At 37.3% G+C, this 17834-nt stretch overlaps 3 protein-coding genes across 12 annotated transcripts in view; 1 reads left to right on the forward strand and 2 right to left on the reverse strand.

Moving 5' to 3' along the window:
* LOC103134603 (troponin I, slow skeletal muscle-like) overlaps positions 1-2291 on the reverse strand; it is a 5002-nt gene extending 2711 nt beyond the window's left edge. Inside the window, exon 1 of the mRNA XM_007546915.2 lies at positions 86-2291. The gene's annotated coding sequence lies outside the window, so the exon portion shown is untranslated. The remainder of the gene's footprint in view (positions 1-85) is intronic.
* A 214-nt stretch (positions 2292-2505) lies between these two features.
* On the reverse strand, positions 2506-6236 carry csrp1b (cysteine and glycine-rich protein 1b). Its single transcript, XM_007546916.2, has 7 exons — positions 6133-6236; positions 5440-5485; positions 4639-4748; positions 4070-4238; positions 3719-3848; positions 3509-3602; positions 2506-2855 (listed from the first exon to the last, which is right to left on the reverse strand). The coding sequence occupies exons 3-7, from the start codon at positions 4745-4747 to the stop codon at positions 2779-2781; spliced, it is 579 nt and encodes a 192-aa protein (XP_007546978.1). The 5' UTR covers position 4748; positions 5440-5485; positions 6133-6236; the 3' UTR covers positions 2506-2778.
* Positions 6237-8622: 2386 nt separating this feature from the next.
* The window catches only part of nav1b (neuron navigator 1b), a 63940-nt gene continuing 54728 nt past the window's right edge, over positions 8623-17834 (forward strand). For 4 of the 10 annotated variants that reach the window (XM_016668880.1, XM_016668881.1, XM_016668882.1 and 1 more), the window contains exons 1-2: positions 10846-11053; positions 12925-12971. The gene's annotated coding sequence lies outside the window, so the exon portion shown is untranslated. Of the gene's footprint in view, positions 8978-10845; positions 11054-12924; positions 12972-17834 lie in introns of those variants that run through there. The other 6 variants (XM_016668875.1, XM_016668879.1, XM_016668883.1 and 3 more) reach the window with 4 other exon arrangements.

Raw genomic sequence — 17834 nt, forward strand, 5'->3', positions numbered from 1 at the left:
AAGGCAAACTGTAGACACACATTCTTACCTTCATCTGAAATAAGATTGTAATAAAGAAAAAAATAAGAGTTAATTTTCTCCTTACCTTAATGTGTTGATGCTACAGGAGCAGAAGGAAAAAGTGATGTAGAGAAGAATGAACTAGAACATTCAACTCCTGCATTTCTCTGTCCGGCCCGTCCTGTTTATCACAGGGGTATTTAAATAGAAAACACACACACACACACACACACAAACACACAAACACACACACACACACACGCAAGTGCACCGACTATAGAGTGGGTGGTCTCAGGATAACAGTGTTTGTGCGGCTTGTGTTGTGTTGACACCACTGTTCTACTTTCACAACAATGTCAGTGAATGACTCTTTAGCTAAAACAGAACAAATCAATTCTTTCACAAATTCACAGATTTTTTTTTAACAGAAAACAATTTAATCATTTGCTCCTCTTATCTCTGAGATGGAAACTCTTTTGTGGTCTGTAACATGCAGTCCCACATAATGTTGGCACTTGATTATAAAACTTTTAGATTTCAGACATATTAACAAAACACTATATCTTTAGAAGATGTGACAAGAAAAAAATTATAGCAATACATGACAAATGACAAAACGTCCTTGTCTTCTTTGGATTTGTTTGGGGAAAACGGTAGCATAATTTATTGACTGTGAGAACACATCTAATAACTTCGATAAGTCATAAGAAGTGACAGGAATCTAAAAGTTATATTTGACTGACTTGGCTGAATGGTCTTTGGTCTGAATTTGTTTCTGAGCTGCTGGTGAGTCACAATTTAAGTAAATGAAATGGTAAAGATCATGTCATCCTTAAATTTAATCATTGTTTCGAAGCATTGCTTGTGTTTATGTAAGTCTTTTTTATTTTTTTTGTCTGTTTATTTTCCTGTGAAACACTTTGAATTACTTTTGTATGGCTGCTGCTGTACAAATAAACTTGCCTTTTGTATTTTAATAAGGTAGTCAATATGGACAGTCTGAAAGAAATCCACACAGAAACACACCCAAAGTCTTTTGTTTGATTCTAAAAGACGTCAGCTGGTCTAAAAGCGCCACCTCTTGGGACCATTAGGCTAAACAAGGAAATCATGTTTAAGTGAAGAGTAGTTTACAAGAGCTTGGAAAAATACTAGTGTCGCACATTTGGAAGCTGTTGGAGAGCCCTCTAGTGGGGCAGCTGCTGTTTGGGCAGCATTACTTTGTGGCATGATAGGGTTAGGGTTAGGTAGGCTCTTAAAGATGAGATTTTGTTGTTGTACTTTTAGCTACCAGTAATTGGAATCCAGAGATTTGTATTATTTGGTAGTAGTAAACCCACTGCTATATGGCAATGAGGTAAATGTAGTCATAATTTCTGCTTATGACATTTTTAAAACGCCAGTATTTACCTCACTCTGCTGACACTGTGTTCTGAGGCTGCTTTGAACATTTGTTGATGTTTTTGGGGGGGTTAGTTCTTGGTGCTCTGACCTTATTCTGACTGACAGAATCTTTAACATGATTTTTCATCCTTCATCAGCTCAGATCAAACAGCAACATGCTCTTTGATGTTCTGAGATTTAAACTAAAAGAGCTCAAACTTTTTTACTGTTGCTGCTGCTGCATATAATTCATCTATCCAGGTTAAAAGCTGCTAACAGATTAGGAAATTTCAAAGAATTAAAGACATTCCTTCGGTTTGACTCAAGCAAAGCTGTGCTGCTTTAATTTCTGTGCATTTGCACAGATCTAAGCCATTGTTGCATTTTGGTTCAGCTTTAGTCACAAAGACAAAAACAAGTAAAAGGCAATGATTTGGAGGTTTACACCTCCTGTGGCCCTTGAATGAGAAGTTGTGTGAAGAGCTAATTTTATACTTATTTTAAAAACTTTATCAATTCAAAGATGGCAGCAACGGTGGAAGACTGCTTGATCAATTGTTTTACATTCAGCAATATGCAAAACGACCTGAAGGCAAAATGTTCCTCTTGAAAGGGTTTCTGGTGTAGGTTTGAACCTGATGTGGCTCTCGGTGCCAGAACAAACAGCTGCCTCCACCCAGACACCCACCTCCACCACCACAGCTGCCTGGCACTCCGGCCAGTGTGCCAACTCTCCATCACAACCAGAGTTGGAGCAGAACACTAAGACTTTGTTGTTCACCACAACAACTTGTTTTCAGTCGCAACGCGGGTCAAAATTCAGAAGAGCCACAAGCATGCCCAACAACTCAAACACAGATCTCTGCGACTCATTTTCTTATGAGTCACAAGAAAATGGTGTCAGAGAAGAAAGAATTATATGTTTGTTTTGCAAAACATAAGTTTTTGTCAAAACGTGCAGATAATTTTGAATACTTACACTAACTGAAAGGTAAAGCAATATGTATAAGACTTTATTTTGATCACCTCAGTCATAACCGATTGGCTTGAATCAATAAACATTGATTTCTATTTATTCATACTCACTTTAATATTTTCAGTATTAATTAAAAACACCTCATGTTCACATTGCAGCTGTAATCTTTAATTTTCACACCACTAAAGTGAAACACATTATCCTTATAAAAAAACAGACGCATTCCAGCTTTTTAAGCTTTTTAGCTCATGTGCACCTCCCTTCCTGGTAAGCATGTAAAAAAAAGCCATTTGTTTTGTGAATCATTGCCTACTGCCTGCAGCGAAAAGTGAAAGGTTAGATATCGATGCAAAGACCCAGGAAGCTGCAGTATCAGAGCACAGCAGCTGTCAGTCCCTCGTTGGCTGTGGCCTCCGGCTTCACTGCGAATGAGCCAGCGCTCCTGCACCCTGCCCAAAACCGAAGCCTTTTGGGCCAAAGTTCTTTGCGTAGCACCCTGGGGATGAAATGACATGCAATCAAAAAATTAGGAGGATGATGATTAATAATTGTATTATGTGGAGTAAGTTTCCTTCCTTTCTGCTCAGTAGTGGGAGACTGGGTTACTAGACATTCTTCTGGAAAAAGAAAATCCTTAGAATTGCTGGCATTTTATTTGGTTGGTGATATGGCAGAAAGAGGAGCTTGACCAGGTCATTATTCCTGCAATGGAAGAAGCGAGAGCATGCAGAAAGACCCAGGTACTTCTTGCTGCAAGGCAACAGTGTTACCAACTACACCATCTTGCAATCAAAATGTTACACATCCTCTATGAAAATAGAAAATGTTATTTATGTGTTCAATGTGGTTTTATAAGGGATCCAGAAATCTCTTCAGTTACTATTTTAGGACTGCAAAAGCTTAAAGTGGCAGTTTGGTTTGTAAATATCTGACCTTTCTCGGATTTGTTTTCCTTATTTATGGGTTAATTAATTTGTCGAAGGTGTGAAAACACATCTATTGTTGACACCTTCCTGGGATAAAAACAGTTTTTGCCAAAATAATGTGAAAATTCTTTTTACTTTACTTAAAAGGACATGATAGATGATGCAATTTTCCACTTGACGGCTAATTAAATCACCATTTTACTTCCAGCAGAGGTGAACAGACCTTTACAGTAAATCTCTCCGTCCCTGTCAGCAAGGGTTGTGGACTCCAGGCCTTTACCACACTTAGCACAGCGAAAACAGCCCTTATGCCACGACTGTTGGAGAAGAACATATAAATCGTTTCAAATAAATTGGAACAGTCAGCAGCAAACTTTCATATTTGCTTAGATTCAAAATTTAACATTGAGGTAATATTTAAGATTTTTCTTACATTGCCTCCACCAATAACCTTCTCTGCTGCATACACTGTTTTCCCACATCGTGGACACACTTCTGACCCTGCTGATTTCTGGGCGAATTTGGAGGCATTGGGATTATTTGTAGGTCGGTGAGGAGCTTGTCTACGAGGAGAAACTCATTTGTTTATCTTGCAGACATGTAAAAAATCCATTCAAGGAGGATGACTTTAACTGTTAATTTAATAGATTTCATAACTGACAACAATAATTATTGTAAACCTCTTTCCTTCTCAGTTTTTGACATTGGAGTCATCTGTTCTGGTTGTGGAACTTTATGGTACACTGAGAGGTTAAATGGTGGGAGAAAATAATATTTTGCTCACACTTCAGGTTTGATTCCGAGTCCTTCTCCTGTGTCCATACTCAGCGTTCCTGCTCCTCCTCCAAATCCGTAGCCTTTTGGCCCATACTTCTTGCCATAGCACGATTTGCAGTAGATTTCATCTCCATGCACCGCCACAGTCGTGCTGTCCAAGTTCTTTTTACAGACCACTTACATCAATAGGGGAAGAAAAATGTTTGTTTTTTTTTAAATCGTCCAGTTGTTGGCAGACAATTATAAAGTATCTTCTAAAAGGTTATTCAAAAATAATCAATGTAGTCGAAACCTTCTGAACCAATTTTTTGTGACAGAAAAAAAAAGAAAAGACTTGTATAATATCACTGGTGTCAGCCTATTCAGATGAGATCTGTGATGTGTAACCTTTTCTCCGTATAAGGAAGACCAAACGTTCGTCATGTTTACTCTAGATCCAAATAAGGCTGGAGATGCCCGAATGGAAACCTGAGGATGCTCGTGCCAAATACTTTGCATTCCTGCATGTTATTTGGTATGTGTGAAAGCAGTCAAAAGAAGTCACACACAGATTACTTGTGAATTGTAAGTACTTACTGCACAGAAAACAGGATTTATGCCAGCTCTTCCCTTCACACTGCACTTCCTCAGCAAAGTAGACAGTTTTCTGGCAGCAGCCACACTTGTTTCCTCCTCCAAAAGGCATTCTGCAAACATGCAACACTGGCTTGTGTACATTCCTCACTCATTGTATATCTGAAGCTCAGATTTGTCATTCAGCAGACAGAAAACATCTGCAACACTCTGGGTTTGATACAGTCATAACTATAAAAGGAAAAGTGTCGGCTTGCTTTGATATATTGCATTCTTTTCCATCCCTTTTGCTTGAGCCTGCCGGCAGCAGTGGATATCTCAAGAGCTATTCAGGAGAATATTGTAAAATGCAAAGAAGCTGTCAGCATGACACAGATAGGATGGAAACAACCTGGATAGGCTGTCAGACTACCTATATTCTAGGTTAGGGTTTCTTTTCAGTCATTTTATTGATGATTACATAATAAAATATTGGAAAATACTCAGAGTGTGAATTGTCAAATAGACAATGCCCCCCCTATATTTCTCTAAATAAACAAGAAATTTAAAATTTTAGTTAATTTCTTGTTGCCTGATAATTACCGTGTAATTTCGAAACAAACTAATGTACGGCAATGGATATGAAGAGCAAATGTTTTAACATCCATTCTAACTTCAGCAACAAAAACTCCCCTAATTGCTTTAAGCTCAAATTTAAATAACATACATGGCATATTAAACACTTTTAGGCAGCTGTACCAACATATGTAGAAAACAATGAAGATAAAAATAAAAGCCATAATAGTTGCTCATGTCCAAACTTACCTGTCCTGAAGTAAAAGGCTCCCACTGTCTGAGCTTTTTGCAAGAACTAACAGACAACAGAGTTGAGAACAAACATTTAGTTAGAAGAGGACACTGTGAGGACACCAGCCTAAAATAAGGAAGGAGTCAGGACAGAGAGGCACAGAGGGAGAGCTGGAGGGAGGGAAAAAAGAGGAGGAAGAGGCTTGGGTGAGGTTTGAGGAGGATGGGTAGGAGAAGAAGTTTCACTCCTTGTATGAACCTTTTTGTCATTGAAATTCCAGGCTGAAAACCCCAGAAAATGCTACAGCAGCAGATAGAACATGTATTTGGCATCATGGGTATAAAAAGCAGAAATTAATTACCATAAGCTGATGTAATACAATCACAATCCAATGGATAAATGAATGAAGGACACAGGAGAATTTTAACTGTTCAGCCTAAACAATTTACTAAGCAACTACAGCCTTGTCTGCTCCTGAGAGACATGTTGGGTCAATATTCTTCAAAGAAAATCAGCAAAGCCACAAGCTGTTTTAAAAGTCAGAGGTCTACACTGTTCTTCAGTTCTGTAGTTGGTGAACTGATGAGGTTGGTAGTTACTACCCATTTTTCATTTGTTGTCGTCATGCTTAGTGGAGGACCCAAGTGCAGAGAGTCAATGGAGATGAGTTGGAAGTGTTAATTAGAAAAGCAAAAGTAAAATTGACTTACAATGTGTCAGGAAAAAAAGCAACAGGGCTTGAGGTGTGAGAATATATAGAGAACCACGAGGGAGACAACAGAATCTAGCAGTGAGTGACAGAAAACGAGGAGCTTCATACAAAGAAACTTGATTACTGGAGAAAGAACAGGTGGCTGATTGGAAACAGGGTGCAGCTGTGAGGAGAGACGGCATGAGAGGAGAAGGAAAGAAAGTAAACCAAACACATTCTCTAACAGTGATGAAGAATAAACTAAAGAATGGTTAACCAACAGATATAAACGTAAGTAGATAAACAGCTAAAGAAGACATCTAAAATAAAGCGAGGGAGGAAGAAACAGAAAACTGTAAGGATCCACTTAACCCAGGATTCTGACAGCTGGATTCTGTGTTTCATAAACCCCGTTCTTTCTCTCATCTCGTTCCTGCTTCGTCAGGAACTATTTTTGACAAGTATCTTCAAAACTGTGTTACATCTTACAGAGTGATGTTCACACACACCCTATGGTTTTCACATTGTTTGTATTTTCAACAGTCAGAAACCACAACCAACTTGGGATGTGGAAATGCCCTTTTAAAACCTTCATGATCCATGTGTCAACAGGAAAAACACAATTAGTCCCCACCTTTATTTAAACATTTAATAACTTCAGAGTAAAATTTATTAGACCACTTTGATTAAGATTGTGGTTTTATTTGACCAAAAGTCTCAAAGTTCAGAAAACTTTTTATGCTTCAGGATGAAACCAAACACAAGTAAACAACAATCCTCTGGTTAATGCTATATAATCATGTGCACCTAACGCATGAAATTAAGAAACTGAATGTTAAGCCAGAATATATAATATCTCAACTACTACAGTCACATCCGTGACTGCTCTTTCACACATATGTAATTTGATGTTTCATACACTTAGTCGTCTGTCTGCAGGGAAATGTGTCCAGTAATTTATCCAGTGAGTTTAGCCAGGCTTACTGTGTGTTTTAAGGTGAACAGCAGCAGATGAGCACCACAGGAGAAAGGGCTTACGATGAGTTTTCCTTCATTTCTTTTGACTCTGTCTGCCCCAAACTTTCTGTACAAGTCAGAGTCCTGTCATCTGCCAAAACACTACAATGAGACTGCGGTTGTCTTGTGTGTCTGAGAGAGACAAAGACCTGAATACATATTAGTGGTGGACCGCTTTGTGTCATGGTGTGGAAGCAGTTATCTCATTGAGAATGTGAACACAACAAAGGATTGTTGTGGATTTGTAAGAAGAAACTCTATTTGGCTTTTTGTTGTGTTTTTCTTTCCTGTTCATGTTTTATTAGTGGTTAGTAGTTTCCACTTATTCTGCAGTAATTAGTTGGAGAAGCAGCGTCAGTCTGGAAACTCTGCTGGAGCCTTGATAGTTCAAATAGAGCTTTTTAAAAGGAAGAACATAATAACCTGAATATCGCCTTCGTGAGAGTTTTTGATAGATGAGTTTTGTTGGATCCTTTTGATGTTGGATTGTGATAGAATATCCTGTCTGTCCACAACAACAGTGTCTTTTTTTTTTTTACTTGGATTTTCAGAGCTCCTAAAACATGTTTTTCTCTCAACAATTATTATTTATTCATTATTATTATAGTTATTCATAATTTAATTACATTAAGGAAAACATCAATGCCAGAAATAATGATTCTCTGCAAGCAAGATGAGTCAAAGAACACTTCTACCTTCTTTTAATAAATGATAATAAAATGTTAACTTAATCTAAAGAAAGATTATGAGAACAGGGTAAGCTACATAAAGGTAATGAATCAGTCTTTACATGGCACATTTATTCTTTTGTCTATAAAAGCTGACTTCAAACAATAGCTAAAATATTTAGGATTATAACCCTCAAAAGCAATGTCTGAAGTCCATTCCTGAAATAATAATATGCTTGTTATAATATGGTTCTAACAATAAATTAAGGAATGTTGAAATGAATGTGTTTTTCTTTTCTAGTGTAAGAAGTACAAAACCAATTCTGCCAAGTGAGCGATCAGAATTTACATGCAAATGCAGCAGATGAGGAAGAAAATGAACTTCTTCAGTATGAAAAGCATTTCAGGCATTTTGCTGGTGATCTTCTGCACTGTGACATTCAACAACAGTATACAGAGGCTTTCACCGTCATTCTCTTCTTATTGAAAGCGTTACACATGTGACCTTTCATCTTTTCATTGCCCCCCCTTTTTTTCCAAACAAAAACAAAGGAATAGAATCTGTCTCTTGGATTATTGATTATGTTTTCTCGTTTTGCTTTGTCATTCAGTAAAATCAAAGCGTATGATGAGTTACCCTCTAACAAAAATGACGATGAGGAGAGGTGAAGCCAAAGGAGGGATAGCTGGCAGAGAAGGATGCTGTTTGGTCTGCCTTCCTCCCTCTCCAAGCCCTCCAGGCTCTTCACCATCATAGGAAGAGACAATGATGAACTCAAGACGCCTATTTATAGCCTGCGATGGCCAACACTAGTCCTCTGTCTCTGCTGTGTGGACATCCGCCTTGCTTGGTTGTAGAGTATGCGTGCATGTGATTACCCTCATGACAAAGAACGACACGAGTGGGAGAGAGAGGTGGACTCAGAGAAACTGAGCTGAATAATCCCCTGGAAAAGGATAAGACTGGAGGCAAAACAAGAAAAGAGGCAAGAACGAATGTGGGCTTTGGTCCATCAATCAATGAAGAATGCCGGATGATCAGTGGAGTTTTATGGAGTAACTTAGCTCTCTTTTTTTTGCAATTTAAGCCAGAAGTTCTCTATGAATGAGTCTGCTCTTGGAAGCACTTTTTACCAAAACATTGCCAAGTCACCAGGTGAGGAGGAGGAGCTGGAAGAGGTGAGATGACTTTACATGTAGGGAACGCAAATGGGTTGTAGTGTGATCAACGCATACTTAATGTTCTGCTGCAGCTATTGTGCTTTCTTTGTAAAAGAAATCAAATTGACATTTTTTTTCAAAATGGAGATGTTGTATCAGATTTAGCAGAATGTTTTGGGGATTTTTTTAAGTTAGCATTAAGTGGAAAATGTGGCTTGTTAAAGTCAAAATCAGTTTCCTCAAATTTATTCTTCACTTTTTCTGCTGGAATGGTACAGATTAGACAGACATACTCATCTAACATATAACTTGTTTTCCAAACTTGAATAGCAGTTCACCTCACATTCTGCTTCTGTTCCTTGGCATTTTAAGACTTTCCTCAGAAAAGTCAGCTACCATATTCAAATTTCTACAGAAAAAGGTGTTATATCTTTATTTCTAACAATTTATGACTCATTTAGTCATAGATGATATTTGGATTGAACATAATTAAGGAACCAACATGGCTGTTCTCATGGTGTTGATGTTTTCAGAGAATGACCCTTTCTGTCCGTCTGCTTCAGATGGTTTAATGTTTACTGCTCTGTTTGACTCCTCCTCCTCTGCTGACCATAGAGTGGACCAAGAATGCAGTTGCATAAATTAGTCAGTAGAGGTCAGATGTGGACTAAGATTAGATTGTGTTGGTGCTGAGACACACCCTGTATACAGATTCCTCCAGCTCTCTCTATTTTGGTGTGTGTCACTTGTGCTGTTGATGCAAAAGACGACAGGGGTTATTAACCAAAGCAAAACACCCAAGCGTCGAAGCATGAAAAACACAGTTAGTATGCAGAGAGAACAGTGAGATATCAGAGATTTCTTATCACTCCACTTGTTCAGGCCGCACCTCCCTTCAGACCTGCTGATTACTTATCTGAGCCCCTTTAATTATGCAGTGATTTAGCTGAGGCATGTGCATTAGATCTAATGATAAGGGAAGGAATTTGAATTCCAAGGTCAGGTAGAAACAATGTTAAGTGTGTGCAAATAAATTTAATGTTTCTGAATATCCTTTGCACGTTTTTTTTTCTGTAATCCTCTCATATCCTCTCAGAAGTAGAGTGATTATTTTCAAATTGCTACAGACTCCACAGACTCTCGTCATCCTGCAAAGAGATTTAGCCAAAAGCACAAATTTCTTGATTGAGCTTTAACTATATGTCACACCAACAAACCACCCGTTGGCTTGTCTTCACACCACCGTGTGTGTCATTTTGTTGCTCCTGGCACACAATAAATTTGTTCCAGCACATGTCCTTCCCTTAAACTCTCCTAAGTTGAGTCATTTTATAATATTTGCCCACAGCACTCACATAGTGCTGTGGGTACGTTAGATCTTACTTTGAAGATCTAACGAAAAAGAGTGTGAATTCAACACATCATAGTTCCTGTCAGTCTTTTATTCCTGAACTGACACCTCTGAATCTGTTCCCATTTGGCCCAGATTCTCACTGAGGTTCGCGGTGAGGCAGCCTGTACCCTGTAGGCAGTCAGCTACAAACATGCAGTGACAATTCAAATTAGTCCAGTTCACTGGCTCTGGCAGTGACTCAGGATGGAAAAGATGCATACGTAGCCTGCAATGCTTCGGTGACAGTTTTAAAGAGGCAGGGATTAAAAAAAAAAAAAAAGAAGAAGCAGAAGACAGTTTGAGTATTCCATCAGGTATACAGCCCAATTTTAGCTCAGCACTTCTGTTCCAAAGGAAGTAGACTGGAACGATGCCAGGTCCATTTAAAAGACAAGAGAGCGCGCCTTGTGGCTAAAGTGGTCTGATGCACATGCAGCAACTGCAGCATGGGATCTGTCTAGAGTATTGTTATGCAAGCAGGAGGAGAGCAGCCTCACTTTGATCCAGACATCGGACAGAAGCTGAGATGCTCTGGAGTTGGAAGCTGCTGTTTGGTGTGTCATCATTAGAGAGACATTTTTTTTTTTTTTTTTTTCAGAAGGACAGAGGTGGAGACTTAACTGCACTGCTCATTACTCAAATGATTTGACCTGCATTCACACTTGACTCCATCACACCAAGTTTTGTCAGCGCCATTGCAGGTGAGTGTGAATGTTTAAGTGAATTCTGAGAAGAAATATCAGCTTGTTAGTTAATGATTAGATCTGGCTACTGTAAATGCATTGCAGGTCAATATGAATTTTAATTGAGTGGATTCCTGTGATGAAAAACAGCTAAATGAGTCTGAAGCTTGTTTCACACATGCACACCTTTTTTATAACTGATGACAAGGAAACACTTTGGCTTTAATGTGTGAATTACCCCCACGAGGGTTTTTCCAGGACACTTTCTTACAAAGGTGTCAAAAGACTGAACCATGTATCACTTCTAACAATTCAAATGTCTAAGCTACTGCAAACACCAAGGGACAGATGTGGTCAAGCAGGAGGATTAAAGTTAACACATGACCATTTTTATTTTAGTATAAAACAGATTGCATAATTACACAAATTGCCTTGTTCAACATTTTTTTCTTGTCCACAGTAGTGAGCTGCAAAATGTTATCGTCTTAGCTTGCTTAACATGAATTTTTGAACAAGGTGCACTGAAAGAAATAAAGTCAAACTGTTATGTAGCCTGCTTTATTTCATAATAAAGCAGGCTTTGTTGTGTTTATTAGTTACACGTGGTAACTAATAAATACCACGTGTATTTACCACTAATAAATACCACATGTATTTATTAGTGGTAAATACACGTGGTATTTATTGTACAATAAATACCACGTGTATTTACATGTGGTATTTATTAGTGGTAAATACCTCATGTGCACTGCAGCTCTTCTTGTCATTTCCACAGACAGGCCTGAATGAAGTTTGGGAGACAAAGAGTAAGCAATATAACATCTGCTGTTCCTTTAACGGATTGATGAACCTGTTAGTTTATCTCATTAAAAATGATTCAAGCAGGTGCATCGTAGCAGATGCAATCTAAATAATGGAGGTATGTCAATGCTTTGGTTGACTCAGATAGATACAAACCTGACAAAAATACAACTCAATTTAGGTTAGTTACACATAACCATTATATAACAAATGTCTCAATGTACTTTATAAGACAAAAAAAGGTTTAGTTAATATCCAATTTTATGGAATCCATTTTCATCCTTTTTCTCATTTCTATCTGAGCTTTTTCCAGATTCAATTTAATTTATATTTATTGTTTATTTGATCTAATTACAATACTTTCAGATTCAGTTAACAAAAAAAAATCCTTTGTAGGAAAATGTAAAAAGGGAAATCAGCAGATTGCATCAAATCTTTGCTTTGGTAGATTCCTTAATCCTGAACAATGACAAGGAAACAGTGGAAAGGAAAAACTCCTGGAAGAAACCTCAGGCAGGACCAGGCTCAGAGTGTGATTCAACCTGCTGGGGACAAAACATGGACAAGATGTAAAGATGACTCTTTGTTCTGTGCAGAACAACTATAGTCCTGCCTGGGATCTGGTATCATGTGTTCAGTAATTGCCAAAAAGGCTTGCTGACTCACATTATATGATGGTTTAAGGGTCTAATGCACTAGTTCTGTTTTGTTTGTCTTCTCAGAAAGATTTGACTATTGTTTAAGCATTTTAACGAAAATGTTTACTTTATACTGTTGTTTTAGCATTTCACAGTTACTTTACATTATGTCTATCCAAGAAACTATTTTCATTGAAAATGCTCCAGAAGTCAACGCTAAGCAGCTAAGATGTCAACAGAAAAGAAAATTAGCAAAAGGAGAATAAAATCTGCAGTTTTACAAGCTTATTTAGATCACCAAAGATTAAACTATGGTGGACAAATATTTGTAACAATTTTATCAATCTCTGTCAAGTTAATTTGTTATGTTTTTTAACTCAAAGTGTCCTTCTGCAGAAGTTTGGTTGAAAACTCATATACGTTGTCTGTGGTTCTTTCTTTTTTCTGTAGGTTTGAGAAAATACCTATCATCCAGTCAATAGACACAACATATAAAGGTATGCAGAAATGTTGGAGCTAATAAGAGGCAGTTTTAGCTTTTGTTTTCATTAATTCTGAGTAATTTCCTGTCTCATCATTTTGCAAGTTGATACAATTCCCTAGATGATATGCTAACATTTAGATGGACCATTTGCCACATTCACCATCTTAATTTTCTAATAGGTTATGTTACTAAGGCTGATGTGAATGTTATTTGCTTGGCAGTCTTTTTTTAACATGTATGCCATCAATATGTGCACATTTGTTAAAACAAACAATCTCTGACATTTTAGAAGGCTAAGTAAACAGAATCTTTAGCAGCTACTCCCATGTCAATCTGATCTTTATAATTTCTTACAATGCACAAAAAACATATTGAAGAACCAGAAATGGCCAAAGCAGCCGCTAACGCACATAATACGAACCATAAAGTAATTTGATTTAATGCTGGCATTCCATCCACAACCAAGAGGAAATACCACTAATGTTGGGTGATGTCATTGCCAATAAAATAGATCCATCATGTGTGCAACTTGCTCCATTTTGGAACTTAACTTTCAATTGCCATTCTGAATTATAGGTATGAGAACACATGAATAGTTCTCTGTGGTCTATCAGCATGTACAGTGAAAGAGTTGGTGGTTAAAGCAAAATGTGCTGCTTGAGGCACAATTCTGTCTTGTCTGTCCTGTTCCAGACAAATTTAGACCCGCAGGATTTGCAGAAACTTTATAGACACTTTGCATCCTCTTACATCATTCACTCACAGACACAGCAATATAGACTTGGAGAAAATCCACGTCTGATTTCAGATTTCTTCTGAAGGTAATTTCCATAATCATAAAACGACTAGTAAGTGCAGGGATGTTATGAAGCTGCCTTTTAAATGCCTTAGGTTCTCATAGTCAAAGGGCAAATTTTGCTTCTTGTAAATGCCACGTCTGTCTGTGTCCTGAATCCAACTGTGTGTATGTGGCTTGTCTTGTTTGGAAAATCTAGTCCACAGACACGCTCCACTGGTGGACATGTTCCCCCTTGACGAACCGAAAATGACACGCCTTCCGACCACAGAAAGGCTGATACATATTTTATATGAAAGTATTACATAACAAAAAAAGATGAAGTTTAGGATGGCAGACAACAGAAGTAGAAGGGAGTGGGTGACTTATTGTAAAGGACATGGATTCATCTTCAAATCTAAAGGTTGCTAGAGGCAAATCTGTCATATAAGATCTGCTGTGGCTAAATGTCAGGGGTAAACCTTTCTGCTTCACTGCTGGGTTTTTGAAAGTAATACCTTATTGAAAACGCAAAATTATTATTATTGGAGGTTAAGCAGTCAGAAATATTAGTCCATCTTGACATAATGGCATTATAGTTTTACTGAAGATTTGACAGGTGTAGATCCATGACCCATATCTCCCATTCCACACCATTCCACAACTATTGAACATGGTCTGGTGTTCTATCTTCAGAGCTTTGTGACACTGAGGTAATCAAGGGATGGATATGTATTGTAGCCATTTATGTTGAAGTTTTGTAAATCATAAGCTCTATCAAATTAGTTCTTCTTTTTAATTTTTATATTTGGAATAGTTAACATTACTTTGGTAACTTTTAGACCAAACGTTAGGTGTGTGGTGGAGGTCCTCTTGTTTGGAAAATATCTGGTGTGATGACTAGAGTTTTTTATAAAATGACTTTTTTGACCACTTTTTGAACTCGAAACATCAGATTAAGTAAACTTTCATTTTCAACTAAGTTGTAAGTATTTGTCAGAACGCTGGTTTGTAATCTATTAATAAAGTTTGACTGACCTATCTACCTACCGACTGTCTGGAATCAGGTCGACTGCAGGTCATTTAGCACCACGTTCTCCACGAACAGACTGTGTCCCCTAATTCTTAACAAGGGAAGATGATTGTGTGCCTTTATGTTGTTTATGCCAAATTCTGACAACCATCTAAGTGTTGCAGCTGAAGAGTCTTATAAACAGCAACTATTTCCCTTGTTTTTGTCCAAGTTTGATGAGCCCAGGAATTTTTTAGCCTTTATTTTCCATTCGTAGCTGGCAGGAGTTGCAGTCAGAGTAAACATCTGGAGCTGTAAACCATCTGCTTCAAAATGGGCAACAGTTGGGATGCATTTAGAGATGGTATTCCAGATAACTTAGTTATGGCAAGTCACTATTTGAGCTACTGTTACCTTTGTTTCATTTTGATCCTGTCTGTCCTATCTCCTCCTAACCTTGACATCAAGACATTTTCATCCTCCCAAATGTCACTCCCTAGATATTTTTTCTGTAAAGAAAATCACATTAGATCAGTTGTTTATGAAGTACTCACACAAGCCTGTCTGTTACCCACAACCATCCTTTTTTTTTCATTTGGTGGCTACCTTTGAACACCAGTAAATTAGCTGTCATACTTCTGGATGCCATTTGATTGGTTTGTTCTGTACTGATGTCAACAACAGGCATACCTAATATTGTGACTTTTGAGTCTTCCACAGAAAAATCCTTTGTTACATAGTTGTGTTTCTGGAGTTAGAGTTTATGTTTTCCTGATGCTAATTGAGAGATTTACCAGAAGGGAGTGAAAGACCTGGTACAGAATGTACTAGGCAAGGAAACAACCGATTTGTTGCATATGTGGTAATTAGAAAACTAGAATCTGGTATGAGTAAACAGAAACTATCAACTAAGAACAAAAATGGTAAGAAGAAAGACAATCAGAGGAAAAGAATAAAATAAAACTAAACTGGTCTTCATTAAATGTAATAAAAGTGCCAAACTGACAATGTCTGACAAAAATGTGAACATGTTGGTGCATATCAAGGCACATGTTGTAATTTCTACATGTTGTAGTGCTGACATTTTAATGGAGAGCTGAAACAAAGCTAAACCAGACATTGATGAAACTCATAAAAGATATTGACCTTTTGAAAACACAAATCAGACAAAGGATGACAAGACAAACCCCATGCTTAACTTGGGAACATTTAGCTCGACATCTGAACGTAAAGTTTGTCTATCTTGAAGCAGAGCAACACCTTTTCATCCATGCAACACTGTAAGTTCTTGAGAATAGATGTAGGCTACCAACTTGTATGATAGATAAAAAAATTCAGAATAATTTTTTTTCTGCAATGATGTTACTTTGCATTTTTGTTATGACATAATAAATAAGCAAATTAACACCTTACCGTTACAATTGGCATTAACACTTAATTGCAATGGGTGAATTAAACTTTAAAATGTTCCTCTTACCTACAGTGACACATTTTATTATGGAACACCTAAATGTTAGGATTTCACAAGTTGTTTAAGCTCCAGCATGCCTTTTAGAGCACATGTCGTTGTACAGGTTATTTTAGCCAAGGTCAGTAAGTCCATCTTATACTGACGCTAGAAACTTTGTTGTGCTCTCATAAATTATTTAACCTAGCCTGAAAACAAAAGAAAAGACGGACCCTTAAAGATAAGCATGCAATCTTAAGTGGTTCATGAAGTTGGATCTAAAATCCCTAAAGCAAACTACAGCCTGCTGCTTCGGTTATGCTGCTCTTATGCAACTGACACAGTTTTCTGAGGTGAAATCGAGCCTGTCCAGAAATAACCAGCATTTACATACTCCAGCAGAGCGATGTCTAAAAGTTGGGACAGTTTTTCTTGCTGGATCTTTGGAATTTAGTATTTTAAAACCAGAGACATGATGTGCATTGCATCTAAAGTGGAGTTGCACAGACCTAATTTCTGCAACACCTAAAACAGAATAAGTGATTCCCTTCATGCATAAGCAACATCACCTTTATCCAAGAAGTCTAACAGCAAAGACTGAAGTGGTGCACCAATTGAATTTGTATGTAAATATTTTAAATGAAAAATATAAAATATACCAATATAAGCCAGTAGGGGGTTCAGAACTCAGCTACCTCCAGCCAGAAGTGTTTGGAGCTGTTGACTTGAGCAACACTTTATTTGTCAAATAAAGACAAACACAAATAACTTCAAAGTACATTTTTCTATGTTGATTATAAGAGCAATTAATGTGTTTTTATTGATGCTAATTATTGGCTGCATGTAGAAAACCAATGAACACTTTGGTGATAAATATCAGATTTATTGTGAATTTTGCTCCAATTAGAAAAAAAAACTTATTTTAGCCTAGTTTCCCCTTAAGAGTTTGCAAAGTGCTAACACTCACAATTTTGATAATTTTCTGGCATTGCTTAATGGTATTAATCAATCTATTAAAGTGACTTATAGTAAATCCCTTTAATCAGTCATTAGAATAATCCACTCTAATCTTGAATGCCAGAAAAATACCAAAATAAAAAAGCTGCAATGTTAATTATTCATGTTGTTATTTTAATCTTTAGCTATAAAGGAACAAGACATTGTTTAACAGTGCATAGCTCTTCAACTGTAAACAGATACACACTGCGGATAAGTGCCGCAGCAGAGTGCTGTAATTTTGTTAGCATGTATGATGGACTAAAAGAGAAGGAGAAGGACTATTATTGACATCAGAGCTACAATGTGACTGGGAAAATCTGACTAAAATCTATGCTTGTCCGGCTACAAACAAGCTGCAAATCACCGAGGACACGTTAGAAACGTAGAAGGCTTATTTTTACCACTGAAATGTAACAGCTTTATGAAATGTTTAAATTGTTCTTATTTAAAACAATTCATAATAAACACAAAGACGTTGAGAAACATGCATGTTTCAAAGCAAAACAGAGAACAATTTAAGAAATGTCACCCAGTTGGAATTTTTTTTTTATTTCTTTGCAAAATAAGAAGAGCCATTCCTTCATTGTTCCTATGTCCTCCTAAATATGCATCCTGTTAATCAGTCTTGTGTCCCATCAGTCCA

This window comes from Poecilia formosa, unplaced genomic scaffold (assembly GCF_000485575.1).
Source record: "Poecilia formosa unplaced genomic scaffold, Poecilia_formosa-5.1.2 Scaffold18, whole genome shotgun sequence".
Taxonomy (NCBI): Eukaryota; Metazoa; Chordata; class Actinopteri; order Cyprinodontiformes; family Poeciliidae; genus Poecilia; species Poecilia formosa.

Bases quoted from the DNA above. Each gene is read 5' to 3' on its own strand.
- csrp1b (XM_007546916.2), bottom strand. From the start codon at position 4,747: ATGCCTTTTGGAGGAGGAAACAAGTGTGGCTGCTGCCAGAAAACTGTC. The intron at 3,849-4,069 runs GTGAGCAAAATA...TTCTCCTCGTAG, and splicing joins CTCGGAATCAAACCTGAAGT to ACAAGCTCCTCACCGACCTA. The intron at 3,603-3,718 runs GTAAGAAAAATC...CTTCTCCAACAG, and splicing joins AGGTTATTGGTGGAGGCAAT to TCGTGGCATAAGGGCTGTTT.